The sequence below is a fragment of the Tenrec ecaudatus genome, chromosome 14, assembly GCF_050624435.1.
Source record: "Tenrec ecaudatus isolate mTenEca1 chromosome 14, mTenEca1.hap1, whole genome shotgun sequence".
Classification (NCBI taxonomy): domain Eukaryota; kingdom Metazoa; phylum Chordata; class Mammalia; order Afrosoricida; family Tenrecidae; genus Tenrec; species Tenrec ecaudatus.
The window spans coordinates 44,368,488-44,385,804 of NC_134543.1; the positions used below are offsets into that span (position 1 = coordinate 44,368,488).

Sequence of the window (17,317 nt, forward strand, 5' to 3'; positions counted from 1 at the left end):
AATGAGTCTTCTGTAGAACCATTGGGCACAACTTTTCTTTCTAAAAATATTTTTAGAGAGACAATTTGGCATCTTTTTAATAAAATTAATAAAAGAGCAGTCTTTAAAATAAAACAATGAATCCCCTGGCTATGGGCAAAGAGACACCTGATTGGTGGTGGTGCTCTTATATCAGTCAGGGGCAGAGCAGACTGGCAGCCCTTTGTTCATCCTAGCTTGATGCCTAGATCGTGGCCAGAGCTGTTTCATGCCTAGGGCACATTAAAAAAGAAAAAAAAAAAAAGAAAAAAGAAATAAAAGAAAACAATGAATGAAAATATTTTTTTAAATCATATTCCTAATGCCAAAAGAAGGCACCCTGGTGGCACAGTGGTGACGTGGCTGCTAACCACAAGGTCACTGGTGCGAGCCTACTGCCACTCTGAAGAGATGCTGCAGTCTGCTCCCAGCCTGCTAAACCTACGGGAAAGTGCTACTCTGCCCTGGAGGTCAGTATGCGTGCAATTCAATGCAAGGGCAACATGTTTGAATGAGAGAAAACTGGGAAATAAATCATTAATATGGTACTTAGGTAGTCTCTAATTGATTTCCAAATTAAAAGTCAGCCATGTCACACTTTTTCCCCTGTCGAAGAAAAATGTATTAAGCAAAATTATAAATATGTGAAACCATTATTTTTCAACATATCCTCTATCTAGGTCTACATACTTTTTTTTAACTATCATGTCATGTTTTATAATCCTATTACTTTAAAATACATTGAAGAAGACAAAATACTTTAGTAACATTATCTAAAGTAAAACTAGACATTGATTGTTGGCTTGTTTCAAGACAAGTTAACAGGTATACTCAGAAAGCAAACACTATAGAATTACCCAAGAAGCTAAACATAACACTGGTAAATTCAGAGACATTAGATTTAATGGAGTGAACTGCTTATAAGTAAATCAGAGTTGCTACTAAATGCAGTTTGCTTCAGTTACCTGAAATTAGAATAGCAAGCTCATTAAATATATATCATTCAGTGATGCATAGGCACTGCACCATATTGATGGAGCCCTCATGAATTTTCAATAACATAGCCACTATCACATCTGTGTTCTAAAAACACTGAGTGGGTTATATAATCATTCTTCACTTCAAAGTTCTGGGGTTTTTTAGATTCCAATATAATAATACAAGAAAAGAAAACTTAATACTCCATAACACTGTTAATGAATTCCATTACATTTTATATCCACTTGTCTGTTTTTAAGATATGTATTATATACTTCTTTGTGCATCCATATACTGCAGGGCAGTGAATTATTTAATGTAGCTTGTCTAGCCAAAGTTTCTAACTCCCACTAAATATTTTTCTTCTTCTATCAGTCTGGTAAGAAGGTGGGGAAAGATACTGGTAGGATTCACCTGTGAATAATTGTGACCAGAATTCCCAGAAAAACCTTCCTACTGTGCATAAAATGAGCCCTCTGAGAAGCAGGAGGAGGGATCTCATTACCGGCAAGAGTCAAAAGTAGAGTGAGTCCTCTGGACCCAAGATTCCTGGGAAGGGAATCTCCTGGGTCCAGAAAACAGCTATACCAATAGAGAAGCAGTAGAGCCAGGAGTCAGAGCAGGGAACCGAGTGATGGACTTCTCAACCCAGGAGCAAGTCAAGCTGTCTGCTCTCCTGCAGGAGGCTGGTCTGAGGAGCAGGGTGCCTCCGGGCACTTCATTAGGGAAGTTGGGCTTGCGGGCCCTTAAGAGTGGAGCTGAGTGCCTTTAGACTAAAGGTTTGGCATTTATTAGCAGACCTGAAAGAATGTTGTAACAAATCTTGATAAACAATTGAATCCTAAACATTTCTCAATGGCATTACAACTTGTCACCATTCTTAATAAACCCTTTAATCACGAATTTTGTCTGTGAGTTCAACGTAGTCATTGCAATGGATATTAGAACCCAATGAATGGTGTAGGAAAATTAACTAAGATATCACATACATTATGTGTTCATAATGTTTATTTCCTGATATACAATATGAAAAATAAACATGTAACATAAAGATACTATAAAATTAATTATCCTCCAAATCATTTCATCACATACACAATACAATCCATTTAGGCCTCCTAATGTTATCCGGTTATATCTTTAAAATATTGTATGTTGATACCATAAAAGATGATCAATCAAAAATAAAGTTGTGGTTAAAAAATAGGATTGGTGTAAAAATAATTTTGGAATATTTAAACTAATATATTTTTAAATTTAAACTGGCACCTGGAAATTAAACATAAAGGGAAACATGCTTTAAATATATCAAATTGATTTTAATAATATATTATTTTGATTCTACACATAAAATTAGTGTAAGTTGAAACCTGGCTATATTAACATGAATTTTATTTAGCAAACACATAATCAAATTGTAATGGATAACTCCTACATGGGATTTATGCAGAAAAAAGAGAAATTAAGTTTACCAGGTGGGCTGCATAACCATATAACCTTACTCAGGCTTTAATTTCCCCATTTCTTTAAAAAAGGGAGGAGGGAAGGAAGGGGGCTATAAAATGGTTGCTAAATGACTTTCCATTTTAAATTAACTTCCTATCAATCCTTAGGACAAAACCAATAGCACTGAACAGCCTGCACTTTTGTGCAGGCTTCCAGCCTAACAGATCAGGAGAAATACATTCCCCCCATTCCCAAAGGTGCCAAATTTAAGATCCTTCCTTTGAAACTTCAGTGCCTGCTTGAACAAAAAAAAAGCCTAAACCCATTTATGCACTTGGAATCACCTAAACATTTTTGTTCCTTTAATGTTAACGCTGCAAAAAAATCCTCAATATTTAGAATGTACCCACAAAAAAGCATTCACTTTCCCAGAGGCCCTTTTCCAAAATCAGCAGATAGCTAGGATTAGGCTGCTAGAACTTCAGGTTTCTATTTCCTTAACAAATAATACTTTTTGAACATATAGCTTATTTAACAAACAACATGAAACTCACTTTCCATCTTAATTTTTTTCCTATTTTTTATCTCTAAGTCCTGCTTTTCTTCCTGGCCATAAGAAAACCCTAATTTTCTTTTAGTGACTCAAAAGGACTAAAAAGAGGTACACTAAAAAAACCCTGGGGGCAGGAACTATGCCAGCCACATTCACTGTTGTGCTCAGCAAAGGCAAAAACTATGTGAGCATACATTTGCCCAGATCACTCGTTTTAAATGCTCATCACAAGGTCAGCAGTTCAAATCCTCTAGTCATTCCCTGAGAGAAAATTGAGACTTTCTGCTCCCATAAAGATTTACAGCCTTGCAAACCCATGGTGGCAGTTCTACTCTGTCCTATTCAGTCACTATCAGTGGAAATTTACTTAATGCTAGTGAACTTGAGTTTCTGGTTTTCTCCTGAACAGATAGGTGGTGGTGGTGGTGGTTGCTATGCCATCAAGTCCACTCCCACTCACAGCTTCCCTATGGGGTAGCACAGAACTACCCCCAGGGAGTTTCCTAGGCTGGAAACTTAATCCGAGCAGATCTCCTGGTCATTTCTCCCACAGAGGCAGCAGCAGATTTAATAGCTGACTTTTTCACTAGCTGCTAAATGCTTAACCACTGTGTTACCAGTGCCCCTTAAGATCTAAGTAGGAAAGCTACTGTATACAAACACTCCAGGGGTGAGGTCCAGATAGTATGGCAAGGGGCCAGACCAAACCCAGGGGTACATACAGTAGCCAACTAAAATGGGGGTGGAGGGAGGAAAGGGGAAAGGGGAAAAAAATGATGTGTGATGTGGGAATAGGGCACTGACCCACCCAAGGGGAGGGTATTGTTTGTGTCTCCGCAGGGAAAGAGGGACCAGATATAAAGCAGATGACTGCAGTGTGAAAGCAAGGAGTGGGAAGTCAGTGGAGGGGCCTCAGGGCTTGGCCCCCATACCAGCTACGTGGACAACAGCCCCTCACCCCAGAAGAATTTACTTGAGAGGACAGCACTGAAGCTCCAGCTAGGGGAAAGGGACATGTCAGATCAGCACAAAAGGGAGCAAAAGAAAGAAGAGGAAGAGAGAGTGGATACATCCTTGGCCCAGTAAGCCTGGAGGACGATATCCCTGCTCTGAACAGCCAATGAACAGAGGGGACAATATGGCTGATCCCACTAGGAGACACATCGTCCCTTGATGACCCAGGGCCCTAAGGGGGACAACACTGGAGACTCAGGACCGAGACTGGCCCAGACTGACCCTGTGACACTGAGGCAACACACTAAAAGTGTGCGACACAGCACCCGTGGGAGTAGAGCAGTGAGCCCCGAGGGAGTACAAAGGACAGACTCTGGGGCCAGAGCATGGTACCCCATCGGACCTGACTGAAGGACACGACTAGAGATCAAAAATCAGACCTTTATCTATTTACAGGTTTTTCTTTTAAAATTTTTTTTCTTTTAATTAATTTATTCTTCTATGGGTAATTGGTTTCCCTTTTTATTGTCATAACTGTGTTCTCACTCATTGCCTATCTTGCAATGACTTAATTTTTGGTGCATATTATTATCTCTACAGATCTATCTAGAGAAGATGAACTGGACGAATAGTCTAGAAGAGAAAACAACGGGACCAATGGTTCCGGGGGGACATGGGAGAGGGGAATGAGGGAGTAGGGAGGTGGTGCTGACCAACCCAGGAACAGGAGAGCAATAAGTGATCCAAAATCAGTAGCAAAGAGGGTGTGAGTGGCCTGGTAGGGAGTCAGCAAGGGCAAGGTAACCGAGATAAATTACTGAAACCCAAATGAAGACTGAGCATGATAGTGGGACAAGAGGAAAGTTAAAGGAAATAGAGGAAAGAACTAGGTGACCAAGGGTATTTACAGAGGTCCAAAGACTGGAATGTACATCTGTAAATATATTTATATGAGTGTGAGGAAACATCTATGTGCATATATTTAGAGGTTTAGTATTAAGACAGCAGATGGACATTGGGCCTCCGCTCAAGCAGTTACTCAAGGCAAGAACACTTTGTTCGAATAAATTGGCATTCCATGATGCACACCTTCCCAACACGATTGCTGAAGAAAAATGTGTGCATAAGCCAAGCTGACAGTGCCCGGCTACCAAAAGATATAGCGTCTGGAGTCTTAAAGGCTTGAAGATAAACAAGTGGCCATCTAGCTGAGAAGCATCAAAGCCCACATGGAAGAAGCACACCAGCTTGGCTGACCACAAGGTGTAGAAGAGACCAGTTGTCAGATATCAAAGAGCTAAAAACCATATCAGTGGGTGCTCACCTTCCTGACACCACCACTGAAGACAAATGTGTGCATAAGCAAATGTGGTGAAGAAAGCTAATGGTGCCCAGCTATTAAAAGACATAGTGTCTAGGGTCTTAAAAGCTTGAAGATAAACAAGTGGCCATCTAGCTGAGAAACATCAAAGCCCACATGGAAGAAGCAAACGAGCCTGTCTGACCACAAGGTGCAGAAGGGACTAGTTATCAGACAGCAAAGAGCTAAAATCCCTATCAGTGGGTGCCCACTTCCCTGATACGATCAATGAAGCCAAACGTGTGCATAAGCAAATGTGGTGAAGAAAGCAGATGGTGCCCAGCTATCAAGAGAAATAGCATCTGGGGTCTTACAGGCTCAAAGATAAGCAAGTGGCCATATAGCCAGAAGCAACAAAGCCCACATGGAAAAAACACACCAGCCTGTGTGACCACAAGCTGTCAAAGGGATCAGGTATTAAGCATCAATGAATATAAAATCATATCATTGAAAAGGTGGGTGAGTGCAGAGTGGACACTCAAAGTCCAAAGGTAGCCAACCGGACACCCCTTGCTGAGGGGCTGTGGGGAGGAGACGAACCAGGCAGGGTTCAGGGTAGCAACAATGAAACATAACTTTCCTCTAGTTCTTAAATACTTCCTACCCCCCCCCCACCCACTATCATGATCCCAATACTACCTTGCAAATCTGGCTAGACCAGAGGATGTACACTGGTACAGATAGCAACTAGAAACACAGGGAATCCAGGACAGATGACTCCTCCAGAACCAGTGATGAGAACGGCGATGCCTGGAGGGTGGAGAGAATGTGGGATAGAAAGGGGGGAATTGATTATAGGAATCTACACATAGCCTCCTCCCTGGGGGAGGGACAGCAGAGAAGAGGGCAGGAGGAGACGTCAGACAGTGTAATATATGACAAAATAATAATAATACATGAGTGATGAATGGTTCACTAGGTGGGGGAGTGGGGAGGGAGGGGGAAAATGAGCAGCAGATATTAAGGGCTCAAGTAGAAGGCAAATGTTTTGAGAATGATGATGGCAACAAATGTACATGTTTTTGACATAATGGATGTATGTATGGATTGTGATAAGAATTGTATGAGCCCCCAATAAAATGATTTTTTTTAAATCTAAGTAGGACCCAGAAATTTCTTAAGCCCATGAGAAAGACTAACTGTATAGTTACTAATAAATATGAATAACTAAGAAATTACTGTTAAGTCTTTGCTTTGAAGTTTCCATTTTATTCAATTAATGTCAACCCACTTAATGTCTCAGGAACTTGTTGCTAAGTAAACTTAAAAAAATTCCTGGAACTTAACCCAAAAAGTAGAATTCTTTTGCATTTAAAGTGATAGAAATAGCACGTGGGGCAAACTTACGAAAAAATCTTAAAGACATAAACATCTTGATAGAATCACTGGCCTTAGAGCTCAGAACCATGGTCTCAGGTAACCTCAGGGTCAACTAGAATAACACGGATCAAAAGACAATGTTCTACATCCTACTTTCGTGAATAGTGACTGGGGTTTTAAAAGCTCCTGAGCAGGGATACAGTGCAACTACTGTTCACATGGAGCCAATCAGTCCAACAGACGAATGGACTACTCAAACATCAGCCTCCATAACCCTGAGATCAGAAGAACTACATGGTGCCCAGCTACCACGATCACCTGCCCTGACAGGGGTCACATTAATCACCTGCCCTGACAGGGGTCACATTACAAAGTCTTAGATCAAAGGAGATACAACATAAGGACAAAAGCTCAAAGATCAAAGACTGCTGGAAACCCCAAGACTATGGCCTTTACCAGGGGCATGATTGATAATGTTCTCCAAAATAAAATAAGAATGTCTCTAAAGTGAACTAGAGACATATATAAACCATAGATAATGAATAGATTTGGAGCTTGCACTTAATTCTAACCCAATCTAAGAACAAATAGTTCTTATGACACGGCCCTGCTTGATGCTTGCCCTCATGAAGAGATCACTAACAATACGGGTGCTACAGAAAAGTGTGAAGAAACTAGATGGTGTCTGGCTATCAGAAAGAAAAGCATCTGTGGGCCTCAAAGGCTTGTCTTCAAACATGCAGTCATTTATGTGAGGTGCCAACTAAGTCCACGTGGAAGAAGCACACAAGCTTGTATGATCAAAGGATTGTAAATAATATACCACATATACTCGAGTATAAGCTGACCAGAATATCAGCCAAGGCACTTAATTTTACCACAAAAACTGCATGTAAAATGTGCTGGAAAACTCAGCTTATACACAAGTGTGTACAGTAATACAATCCAAAGGACGAAATAGTATCAAAGCTTCATTTTTTTTCAAAGCTTAAATTTTGAACACCTGGTTTGCAGAAGACTAGATGACAGTGGAAACCCAAAATCCATTTGCAGGGTCCACAACTGGATTAAGCTTCAGTAAATTCCTCCTGACCATCCATAGCCAGGGATGTGAACAGCCTTGTTATCAGACAGACAGCACCGTGCAAAGTTAAAAGTTAATTATAGCAGATATGGTTTGGTTAAAATGTTAACATCTTATCATTTGCTCTCCCTTTGCCTCATTTTAAAGTTGTTGGTTTAAAAAGAAAAATGAGCAGGGGAAATACATGTGGATGAAGCCTACAGTGCCTCCCCTTCTGACCACAAAGCAGGGAGGTGAGCAGCTTTGCTCTCATGCAGAAGGCATTGGAAAGTAGGTTACTAAAGATGCAGGTGGGTTAAAATTTAACACCTTATCATCTGATCTCCCTTTTGAATTTGTTCTAATTTTTAAAATTTTCTGCGTTCTTGTCAATTGAGATTTATCTGCTTTGCTTTGTTATTGTTGGTTTTTTGTTTTTGTATGTTTTACTGTACATGAAATCTAGGGTAGGTAAGTCTATAGAGACCATAACTGGATTGATGGTTTCTTGAGGGTATGGCTGAGGAGTTTGGGAGGAAATTAGAAACTAATAACAATAAGTCCAAGAAAGAAGAAAATGTTCTAAAAATGATGGTGGTAATGAATGTACAATTCTTCTTAATATGATTGAAATATTGGATTGTATGGTTCAATTTTCAGCCAAACCATAAAATTAAAAAAAATTTTAAATACTCATTGCTGTCCAGTTGATTTCAACTAATAGCAACCCTAAAGGGCAGGATAAAACTCCCCTTGTGGGTTTCTGAAACTGTAACTCTTTCGAGGAGTTGAAAGCCTCATCTTTCTCCCAGAGAAACAGCTGGTAGTTTTACACTGCAGACTTTGCTGTTATCAGTCCAAAGCGAATATTAACACTAGGAAGGTTGTATTCCTTTGAATAATCAACATTTATCCAAAGACAAAGATCCGAAAGGTTAGGAACGATAGGAGGAATGGGTATGAGAAACACAGGAAAGAAGGGGGATATGTGATGTTACATTGCTGGGATTGCAGTCACGGGATGAAGCAAAATATGTATGGATTACTGAATGGAAAATGATCTGTAAGCCTTCACTCAATTAACAATAAAAAGCTTTAGAAAAGAAAGTTCAAGAAGGGCATGCTGTTTTCACTGATCTGAGTAAGCAGAAATCAGCAATCAAGGTAACTCATGTGCCTAAAATCTACAATCAGAAGTTCCAGAAAGGGGCGTCAGAGGGAACAGGGAGGGGGTTTGAGTCTTCCACAAGCCTTGGCCAAAGAATGGAGTGCACATGTAAAGACATAAGAGAGAGCAGCTGAGAAAGGAATGCTGCCCAGCCAGAGTAAAGAGAACACAACGCCTCGGGCAGGGGTCAGAGGCACCAAGGCCTCACAGAAGAGTAAGGGCAGAGACAGCTAGACTCAACCTAACAGAACCTAAAATCACACCCCAGCAAATTGTATAAGGAGGAAGGAAAGACATTAAGTTGTTGTGAACCCCAGAAATCAGAATTAGGTTAGAAACTAGAGGTTAAACCCTAGGCCCTATACCTGCAGCTGTAATGCCATTTGGGAAGAGGAATTTTCTGGTTATGTTTATGAGGTTCTATCAGCGTAAAGTGTATCTTAAACTAATCGATCGCCCATGAGATTTTTTTAAATGACCACATTTGGTATAGAAACATGGAAGCAGAGAGCGAGGACAGACAACACAAAGAGTGCCCAAGGAAACTCATGAAAGGCAGCTCCTTCCCCCAGAGTCAAGCTAATTGCGGCGTGGGAGATTACACAATGGGCTGCTAACTGCAAGTTAAACAGTCCAAAGCCAGCAGTCAGCTCTTAGAAAGATGAGGCTTTCTACTCCTATAAAAAATTTAGTCTCAGAAACCCACAGAGGCAGTTCAACTCTGTTCTATAGGGTTGCTATGAGTCAGAATCAAGTTGACGGCAGTGTGTGAAACTATGAAAAATAAATTTCTGTTCTTTAAAACCACCCATTGTCTTAAAGCAGCGGTTCTCAACCTGTGGGCTGAGATCCTTTCATAGGGGTTGCCTAAGACCATTGGAAAACACATATTTTCAATGGTCTTAGGAACCAAGACAGCGCCCTATAACTGTCTCCAGGTGGGCCTGCCCACAGGCAGATATGCCCACATGTAAGTACCTAGCATGAAGACTGTTACCCATGCTATACCATACTTCCAGACAAAATTTCATTTATTTGTAATTATAAATAAATATTTCACAACATAGAATTACTTACTGTTTTTGTGATTAATCACTATGCTTTAATTATGTTCAATTTGTAACAATGAAAATATATCAAAAATAAAGAAAATAAAATATATCCTGCATATCAGATATTTACAAAGATCTACATGTGACCTCCTCCCTGGGAGACAGACAACAAAAAAACAGGTGAAGGGAGATATCAGACAGTGCACGATATGACAAAATAATAAATTATCAAGGGTTTGTGAGGGAGGGGGGAGCAAGGAGAGAGGGGGAAAAATGAGGACCTGATACCAGGGGCTTAAGTGGAGAGTAAATGTTTTGATAATGATGAGGGCAATGAATGTACAAATGTGCTTTACACAATTGATGTATGGATTGTGATAAGAGTTTTATGAGCCCCTAATAAAACAATTAAAAAAGAAAACAAGAAGAAAAAAAAAGCAGTCATCTAAATTCACAAGGAAGGAGCACACCAGTCTGTGTGATCCAAGGATTACAAATAGTTAAATACATGATCAGAGAAATGAATTGCATAAGAGCTTAAATTCTGAGCACCAGGTTTGCAGAAGGCTGTGGATGTCAGTGAAAGTCCAAATTCCATTTTCAAAGTCCCCACTCGGATTAAGTCTCCAATGAACTCCTTCAAACCACTGATTACAGATGTTAATAGGCTTGCCCTTAGAGTGCACTGGAAAATGGATTACTGCAGATATAGTTTTCTTAAAACTTAACATATTATCATTTTATTTCCTTTTAGACACATTTTTTAAATTGTTTTATTGGGGGCTCATACAGCTCTTATCACAATCTGCACATAAATCGTGTCAAGCACATTTATTGTACATATGTTGCCATCATCATTTTTTTTTTTGCCATCATCATTTTCAAAACATTTTCTTTCTACTTGAACCCTTGGTATCAACTCATTTTCCCCCTCCCCTACCTTCCCCTTCCTCATTAACCCTTAATAATTTATAAATTATTATTATTTCATGTCTTAACACTGACCCATGTCTCCCTTCACACACTTTTCAGTTGTCCATCCCCCTGGGAGGCAGTTATATGTAGATCATTGTGATCAGTTCCCCTTTTCTCTCCCCACCTTACCCTTACCCTCCTGGTATCTCTTATCATTGGTCCTGAGGGGTTTATCTGTCCTGGAGTCCCTGTGTTTCCAGCTCTTATCTACAGCCCTATTTAGACAGATTCTTAATTTATTCTAATTTCTATTATCTTCTACTTTCTTTTCATTTGAGGCTTTTCTCTGTTTTGTTGTTGGGGTTTGGGATATGATTTTCTTCATATGAAATACAGGATAGGTAATCTGTAGAAACAGTAACTGAATTACAGTCTCCTAGGGTTATGGCAGGGAATATTGGGGGTAATACCAAAACTCACTGCCATTATGTTGATTCTGACCGATAGAGACCCTATATATAGAGCAGGGTAGAATTACCCTTTTGAGTTTCTGAGACTGTACTCCTTATGGGAGCAGAAAGCCTCATCTTTATCCCTGGGAGTAGCTGGTGTTTCAAAAACAGACCATGCAGTGAGCACCCACCATGGGTACAAGAATGAAGAAAAACATTCTAATTGTGATGATGACTGCACCATTGAAGTGTGTGGTACGTGAATTATGTGCCGATAGACTGTTAATAAATAAACTAAAAGTAAAACTAATGCACATGTAGCATTTCTAATACATTAACACTAGATATTAGAAACACCAATGATAGTAGTTAAGTGTTAGTAGATGCCACTAAGTCAATTTTGACACATGGGGAACTCATGTGGCAGACAACTATCCTTTAGGATTTTCTAGGCTGTAAACTGGACCAGAGCAGATTGCAAGATAATTTTAAAGTCAACGGTGGGTTGAACCATAAACCTTTCAATAAGTAAGTGAGCACTTAGCTGCTGTACAACTAGGACTACTTCAGGAAATAAGGTGAATATAAGATTATATCTTACTACTTCACACCAACTAGGATGGCTATAATCAAAAATAGATAACAGCAAGTGTTAACAAACATGTGGAGAGACTGGAACCCTCACACATAATATTGTTGAGAATGTTAAGATCGTGCAGCTAGAGCCATGGTGGCACTGGTGGGTAACCACAAGGTCACTGGTTCAAACTCACCAGCCAGTCCACAAGAGAAAACCCACACAGGGTGAATAAGAGTCAGAATCCACTCAATTGCAGTGGGTTTCTGGTTTTGTATTAATTATTCTAATGAGCCTGGTGCACAGTGGTTAAGCACTCTGCTGCCAACCAAAGGTCAGCCAATGGAACCCACCTTTGTGGAAGACAGATGTGGAAACTTGCTTCCTTAAAGGTTAAAAAACAAACAAACTCACTGCCATTAAGTAGATTGCTACTCATAGGATCCTAAAGGACAGAACTGGCCCTATGGGTTTCTGAAGTTGTAAACCTTTAAGGGAGCAGAACGCCTTATCTTTCTCCTGCAGAGCAGCTGATGAGATTTCAACTGCTAGCCTTAAGTGGGAAACCCCAGGGAGCACTTTCACCTGTCCTACTACCGGGTGCCTAGGAGTCAGACCGGATGCTGCAGCAATGAGTGTATTAAATAGAAACATAATATTTATAAATATAAATATTTGATCATGTTTCTACATAAAATTGACAACTTAAGAGAAAATATAGAAGACAGCAGAACGTATTAAACAGCTATCATAGGGAAGCAATTAGCAAAATTTAAACTGGAAATTTCAGGACAAACCCAAACATCAACAAATATGAGACAAAAGAGGTGACTGAGCGAGAAAAAAATCTTAATATGGAAAATATTGAATTTTGTAAATTAGGAGGGTGAGTACATGTTTTGGCTTATTATATTACAAGTGCTTTGTGTTTTGTATATATTCTAAAAGAAATAAGGAGATTTAGTGAACCAAATATGTACAGTGATTCTACAGACAGGTCTTACCAAGAATGGTTGGAATGGCATTTACATCAGCATAGATCAGTTAAGTGAGAAGAACTAAATACAATTGACGCCATCTACTTCAATATGCCTCCGAATTCTCTGGAAAGCTCACCTCTTTAAATAGATGACCCTGCCAGACAGACAAAGAAAAACTATCCTTGCTGTAATTAAGAAACTGTTGATCCCTCCCTGAACTAAAACTCAAAACTATGAACTCCAATCTTTTTCTGTGTCCATGCAATCAATTTCTATGGGTGCTTCCTGAATTGAAATGATACATAGAGAATATGCTTCCTCAGTGGCTACCTGCTACAAGAGAAAATGTTGCCATTACCTTTTATTTTCTCTCCTCTTGATTGTTCTCTTCTCTTTCCTCCCCTCAAAGGCACAGGCTGTGTGCTCCGCTTACTGTGCTTTGCAGATGACTGCACATTGCGCAAGTGGTGGGCTTCCACAGGCCTGTGCTGAACAACACTGTCAGGGCCATGCTTTCAATAACGTGCTCACCTTGTGTCTCTGTGTCACATTCTGGTCATCCTCACAGCATTTCAGACTTGTCTATTGTGCAATTGCACACTTGATAACTACAGAATTGTGTAAACGTAACTTTTATATGCATTGAAAAGTCAAAAAACTCACGTCATTAGAATGACAGAGAAAGTCACTTCCTTGTAGTGGTTTGGAATCAAACCTGTTGAATCTCCAAAGTATGCCTGCACTCCTAAGTAATCTCATCAACTCCTCTTTCCTGTCTTTCAGGAAGCACAGTTGTTGGGAGGAAAATCGATAAACGTTTTGGGCAATTATGAGATAATCCTTATCAAAGTTCTAAAACCATGTACTCTCACTTAACAATTCACCTGATAGCTTGCAGGTTTTATCTTATGCTATACTTGTGTAAACGCTCAAAGATAGGTGTATAAAGATGCTTACACCAGTGAAAAGCTGAACATCTAAATAGATGTTAGAGTTGGTTTCATGAATCACACTATAAAGCAAACAGTTCAGATGCTTTTCAACTTAAGAATGAAGACAAATACATACTGATTTTAAAAATAACTAAGATATACTTAATGAAAAAGGCAAGGCTATCATAAGGTCATTTACGAGTATGCTGGGGGTGGGGGTGGGGGAAGGTTCTCTACCGAAGCTTGCATACCCACAGAAAATGTCCAACTTAAGCAACTTAAAAGTTGCTAGTTCCAGGAAAATGAACCAGTGAAATTTCCACTTTTTGTTTAATACCCTTATGCTGTTTTAAAATCGGATAATTTTTAAACTGGTTAAACAATTTTTAAAAAGCAGAGCGTGCTCTCTTTTATTCACTGATACAGAGTTGTAGCCTAGTTGAAGATCTCTTAACAACCTTGCTGCCATGGATCTGTTTCCAAACCACAGTGACCCTGCTTACACAATAGCCAGGATAATGAAGAACTCCAACAAAACAGATCGTGAAGATGACACAGGGCTAGGCCACATTTTGTTGTTGTGTACAAAGTTATTATGAGTCAGAGGCAACTTGAGAGCAACTAAGAGTAACAAGTTAATTTTTAAACACTGTGATGAAGTACTACCTCTATTTTACAGATAAAACAAACAAGAGCCAAAGTTACTCAGGGCTGCCCAAAGTTACACAAAAATAAAGAATATGAATTCAAGCAGACTGATTACAGAGCTTATACGCTTAGGCAATTCCTTCTTGAGCAATACTAGACAAAATACTGAATGACACTGTAATACGTCAAGTCAAAAAAATTACTGCAAAGTGGTCTGCAGCTAACATGTTAATAAAACAAAATACATACAATACTAGAACGAAAAAGACAAGCCTTATTCTTATGAAATAGCATACCAGACTAAGGATAGAATAAAAGCAATTTCCAATAAAAATAAATACAACAGTATAATAAAAATGCCACTTATTTGACTGAAATTCCACAATCTTTCCTAAAAAGCTGATTTCTGTTAAGTAGAAATTTCTTCCAGTCAATTATAGCTAGCACCCTTCCAAAAGAGCACATTTGAACAACCCCGTCTCCTTTAGGACCAAGGGTTAAGAAATGTATTACAGGAAAATAATGGTAAACTAGACAAAATCTCTGTAAAAACCCACTGTCTACAGGGCTTGCCTCACTTCCTGCTTCCATGCATTCTATATTACTGTTGCTTTATTTCTAGCCATTTAATCACAAGTTTTACTGTACTTCCTTTGCTAGGTAAGGTGAAAGCAAATAAAGACTAATTAGAAAAAGGGGCCAATTAATTAAGGTAATAAATTCTATCATAAGTTACTAACAATTCATGCAAATTGTAATTACCTAAACACCTTGTCTTCAACATCTTTTTTTTTTTTAATCTCTAAGAACCCTCAGAAAAACTCCAGGAATTGAACATCATATCCTCACCCCTGTATGGGGCCTTTCATTCCAAAGTACTTTAATAGATAGGGTCTTATTACCACAAAATGTGGCAAGGAACCGTTTAACCAATTACTGCATTTATTCTTCAAAGTACTCAAGGTCAATCTCCTTCTTTTCCCACCTCAAACCAGCAAAAAGAAATCCCTCGCCTCAAAATTGGGCATTCTCCAGAGTCAGACTTCCAGATTCCAATTCTAACAAGAGCTCATGAAATAAATAAGGCTGACACCGGTGCCTGCTTTCACAGGACTCTTCTGAGAATGACCTGAGATAAGCCAGGATAAGACCCTTAGAACAGTGATTGACACAGTGTACGCGAAGCATCTCCAAAATTAACTCCGTAGAATTGGGATTGTGCCCCCTTTCAGCGATGAGCCCATTGTGGAACTCCTTCGGGACAATTGCGCGCAGAGATGAATCCATACAATCTAGAACTGCTGTATCCACGCATCGTAATTTTAATTCCTCACAGCCTTTCGCACTTTTCCAAAGAGGTCATGCAAAATTAAATACACACACTAATACCCTACGCCACGCTTTCAACCCGCGCTACGTCAGGAGCCGGTTTGGCAAACCTGAACCTGGCACTGACCGTGGAGGTTTCCGTGGGCTATGGGGGAAGAACCTGCAACCCAAAGCAGGCCGGGGTCGCTCGGCGTCAGCAGCCACCGTTCGTCTCCAGAAACCCACGCGTTTTCCTCCCTCTGGTCAAAATGAACCGCCCTCTTCAGCATCCTGAACCGAAGCCACACGTCTCTGAGAGAAGGCCCCCTCCCGCCTCGCCCCCAACGGCATCCGCACGAGTACTTACAGCGTGTGGCCACACACATTCACCATCAGCTTCAAGGAGGGATTCCGGTACTTGGTGGTCTTACATCGCGGGCACCCCTGGTCGTCCATGGTCCCTGCTCCCCCACACACACGCTCCCCGAAGGCGGCTTCCCTCGCAGCCCCGGCCAAGCCCCTCCGCCCGGCCCCGGCCGGTCCCAGCAGCAGGCGCCCCGGCGGCGGCGGTCCGCGGAGAATGCGTGCCGGCCGGGGCGGGCGCTGCGGCGCCAAGGTTCCGCCCGGAGGCCGCTCCGCGCTGGCGCGCCGGCCTAAGCCTTCCCCGCTTAGCAGATCACAACCCACTTCCCCTGCCAACAGGTGACCTTTCATCCTCTTGGTCCCAGAGTTGGAACCACATCATATCGTTTTCTGTAAGGCTTGAGTCGCAGAGATTAAACTCTAAAACGGCTATTTTTATGTCCTATGAAAATATACAACTGTGAATCAAATGAACAAAACTACTGAAATGAGCTCTGTAACCATATACCATATCATTGTGATAATGCTACAGCGTTCGCGGACATTTCTTGTCTTTTTTTTTTTAAGAGCTGCATGTGATTTCACTTTTCCAGCTCTCTCGGGAATGGTCTGTGGGTGTTATTTTTATTTAGTTTGGGGATTAGAATATAGCTTTGTGAAATTGACTTTACAAATCATTACCACTATCAGAAAAAGAAAATAAAACGTTTTTACAAGGCAAATTGGACACAGCCTCATCTCTTGCACCCAGTCGGGTTTTTTTCAAGGTGCTGTGCACAATTAGAAAGATAAATTCCATTCCACCCTAGCTAAGAACATTCCCATAAACTCAAATAGCTGTGGCTGGTGTTATAACCAGTGACTAGTAATTTCTTTTGGAAATTTTGATAGCCTGTGCTTGATACTTTTCTTTTGTATCTGTGAGCTCAACATAAACAAAGAAAATACTGTGAATTCTTACATATGAAAAGTTTGGAAATTTTTATCTACAATTATACCCTAAGTGCGATATATTTTCACTAAATAGCAGAATACTTATACAAATAATAAAATAATATCTGGCAAGGGTTCTGCAAAGGGGCTTACCTCAAGACTGTCAAACAAGCCTAAGAATCTCTACACGCACACACGCACGCACGCACGCACAATAAAAAACAAAACACACAAAAAACAAAACTACCCTGCAGTTAATTCTAACTCCCACAGCAGCCTTACATCCCAAAGGAACAA

At 40.2% G+C, this 17,317-nt stretch overlaps 1 protein-coding gene and 1 non-coding gene across 2 annotated transcripts in view; one reads left to right on the forward strand and one right to left on the reverse strand.

The window, feature by feature from the left end:
• MNAT1 (MNAT1 component of CDK activating kinase) overlaps positions 1-16,279 on the reverse strand; it is a 206,427-nt gene extending 190,148 nt beyond the window's left edge. The window contains exon 1 of the mRNA XM_075530818.1: positions 16,092-16,279. Within this exon, the coding sequence (XP_075386933.1) occupies positions 16,092-16,180 (89 nt within the window). The 5' untranslated portion in view covers positions 16,181-16,279. The remainder of the gene's footprint in view (positions 1-16,091) is intronic.
• On the forward strand, positions 121-264 carry LOC142427164 (small nucleolar RNA SNORA48). The gene has a single exon (XR_012779978.1). It is a non-coding gene; the product is annotated as a small nucleolar RNA SNORA48 (small nucleolar RNA).
• Positions 16,280-17,317: the final 1,038 nt, after the last annotated feature.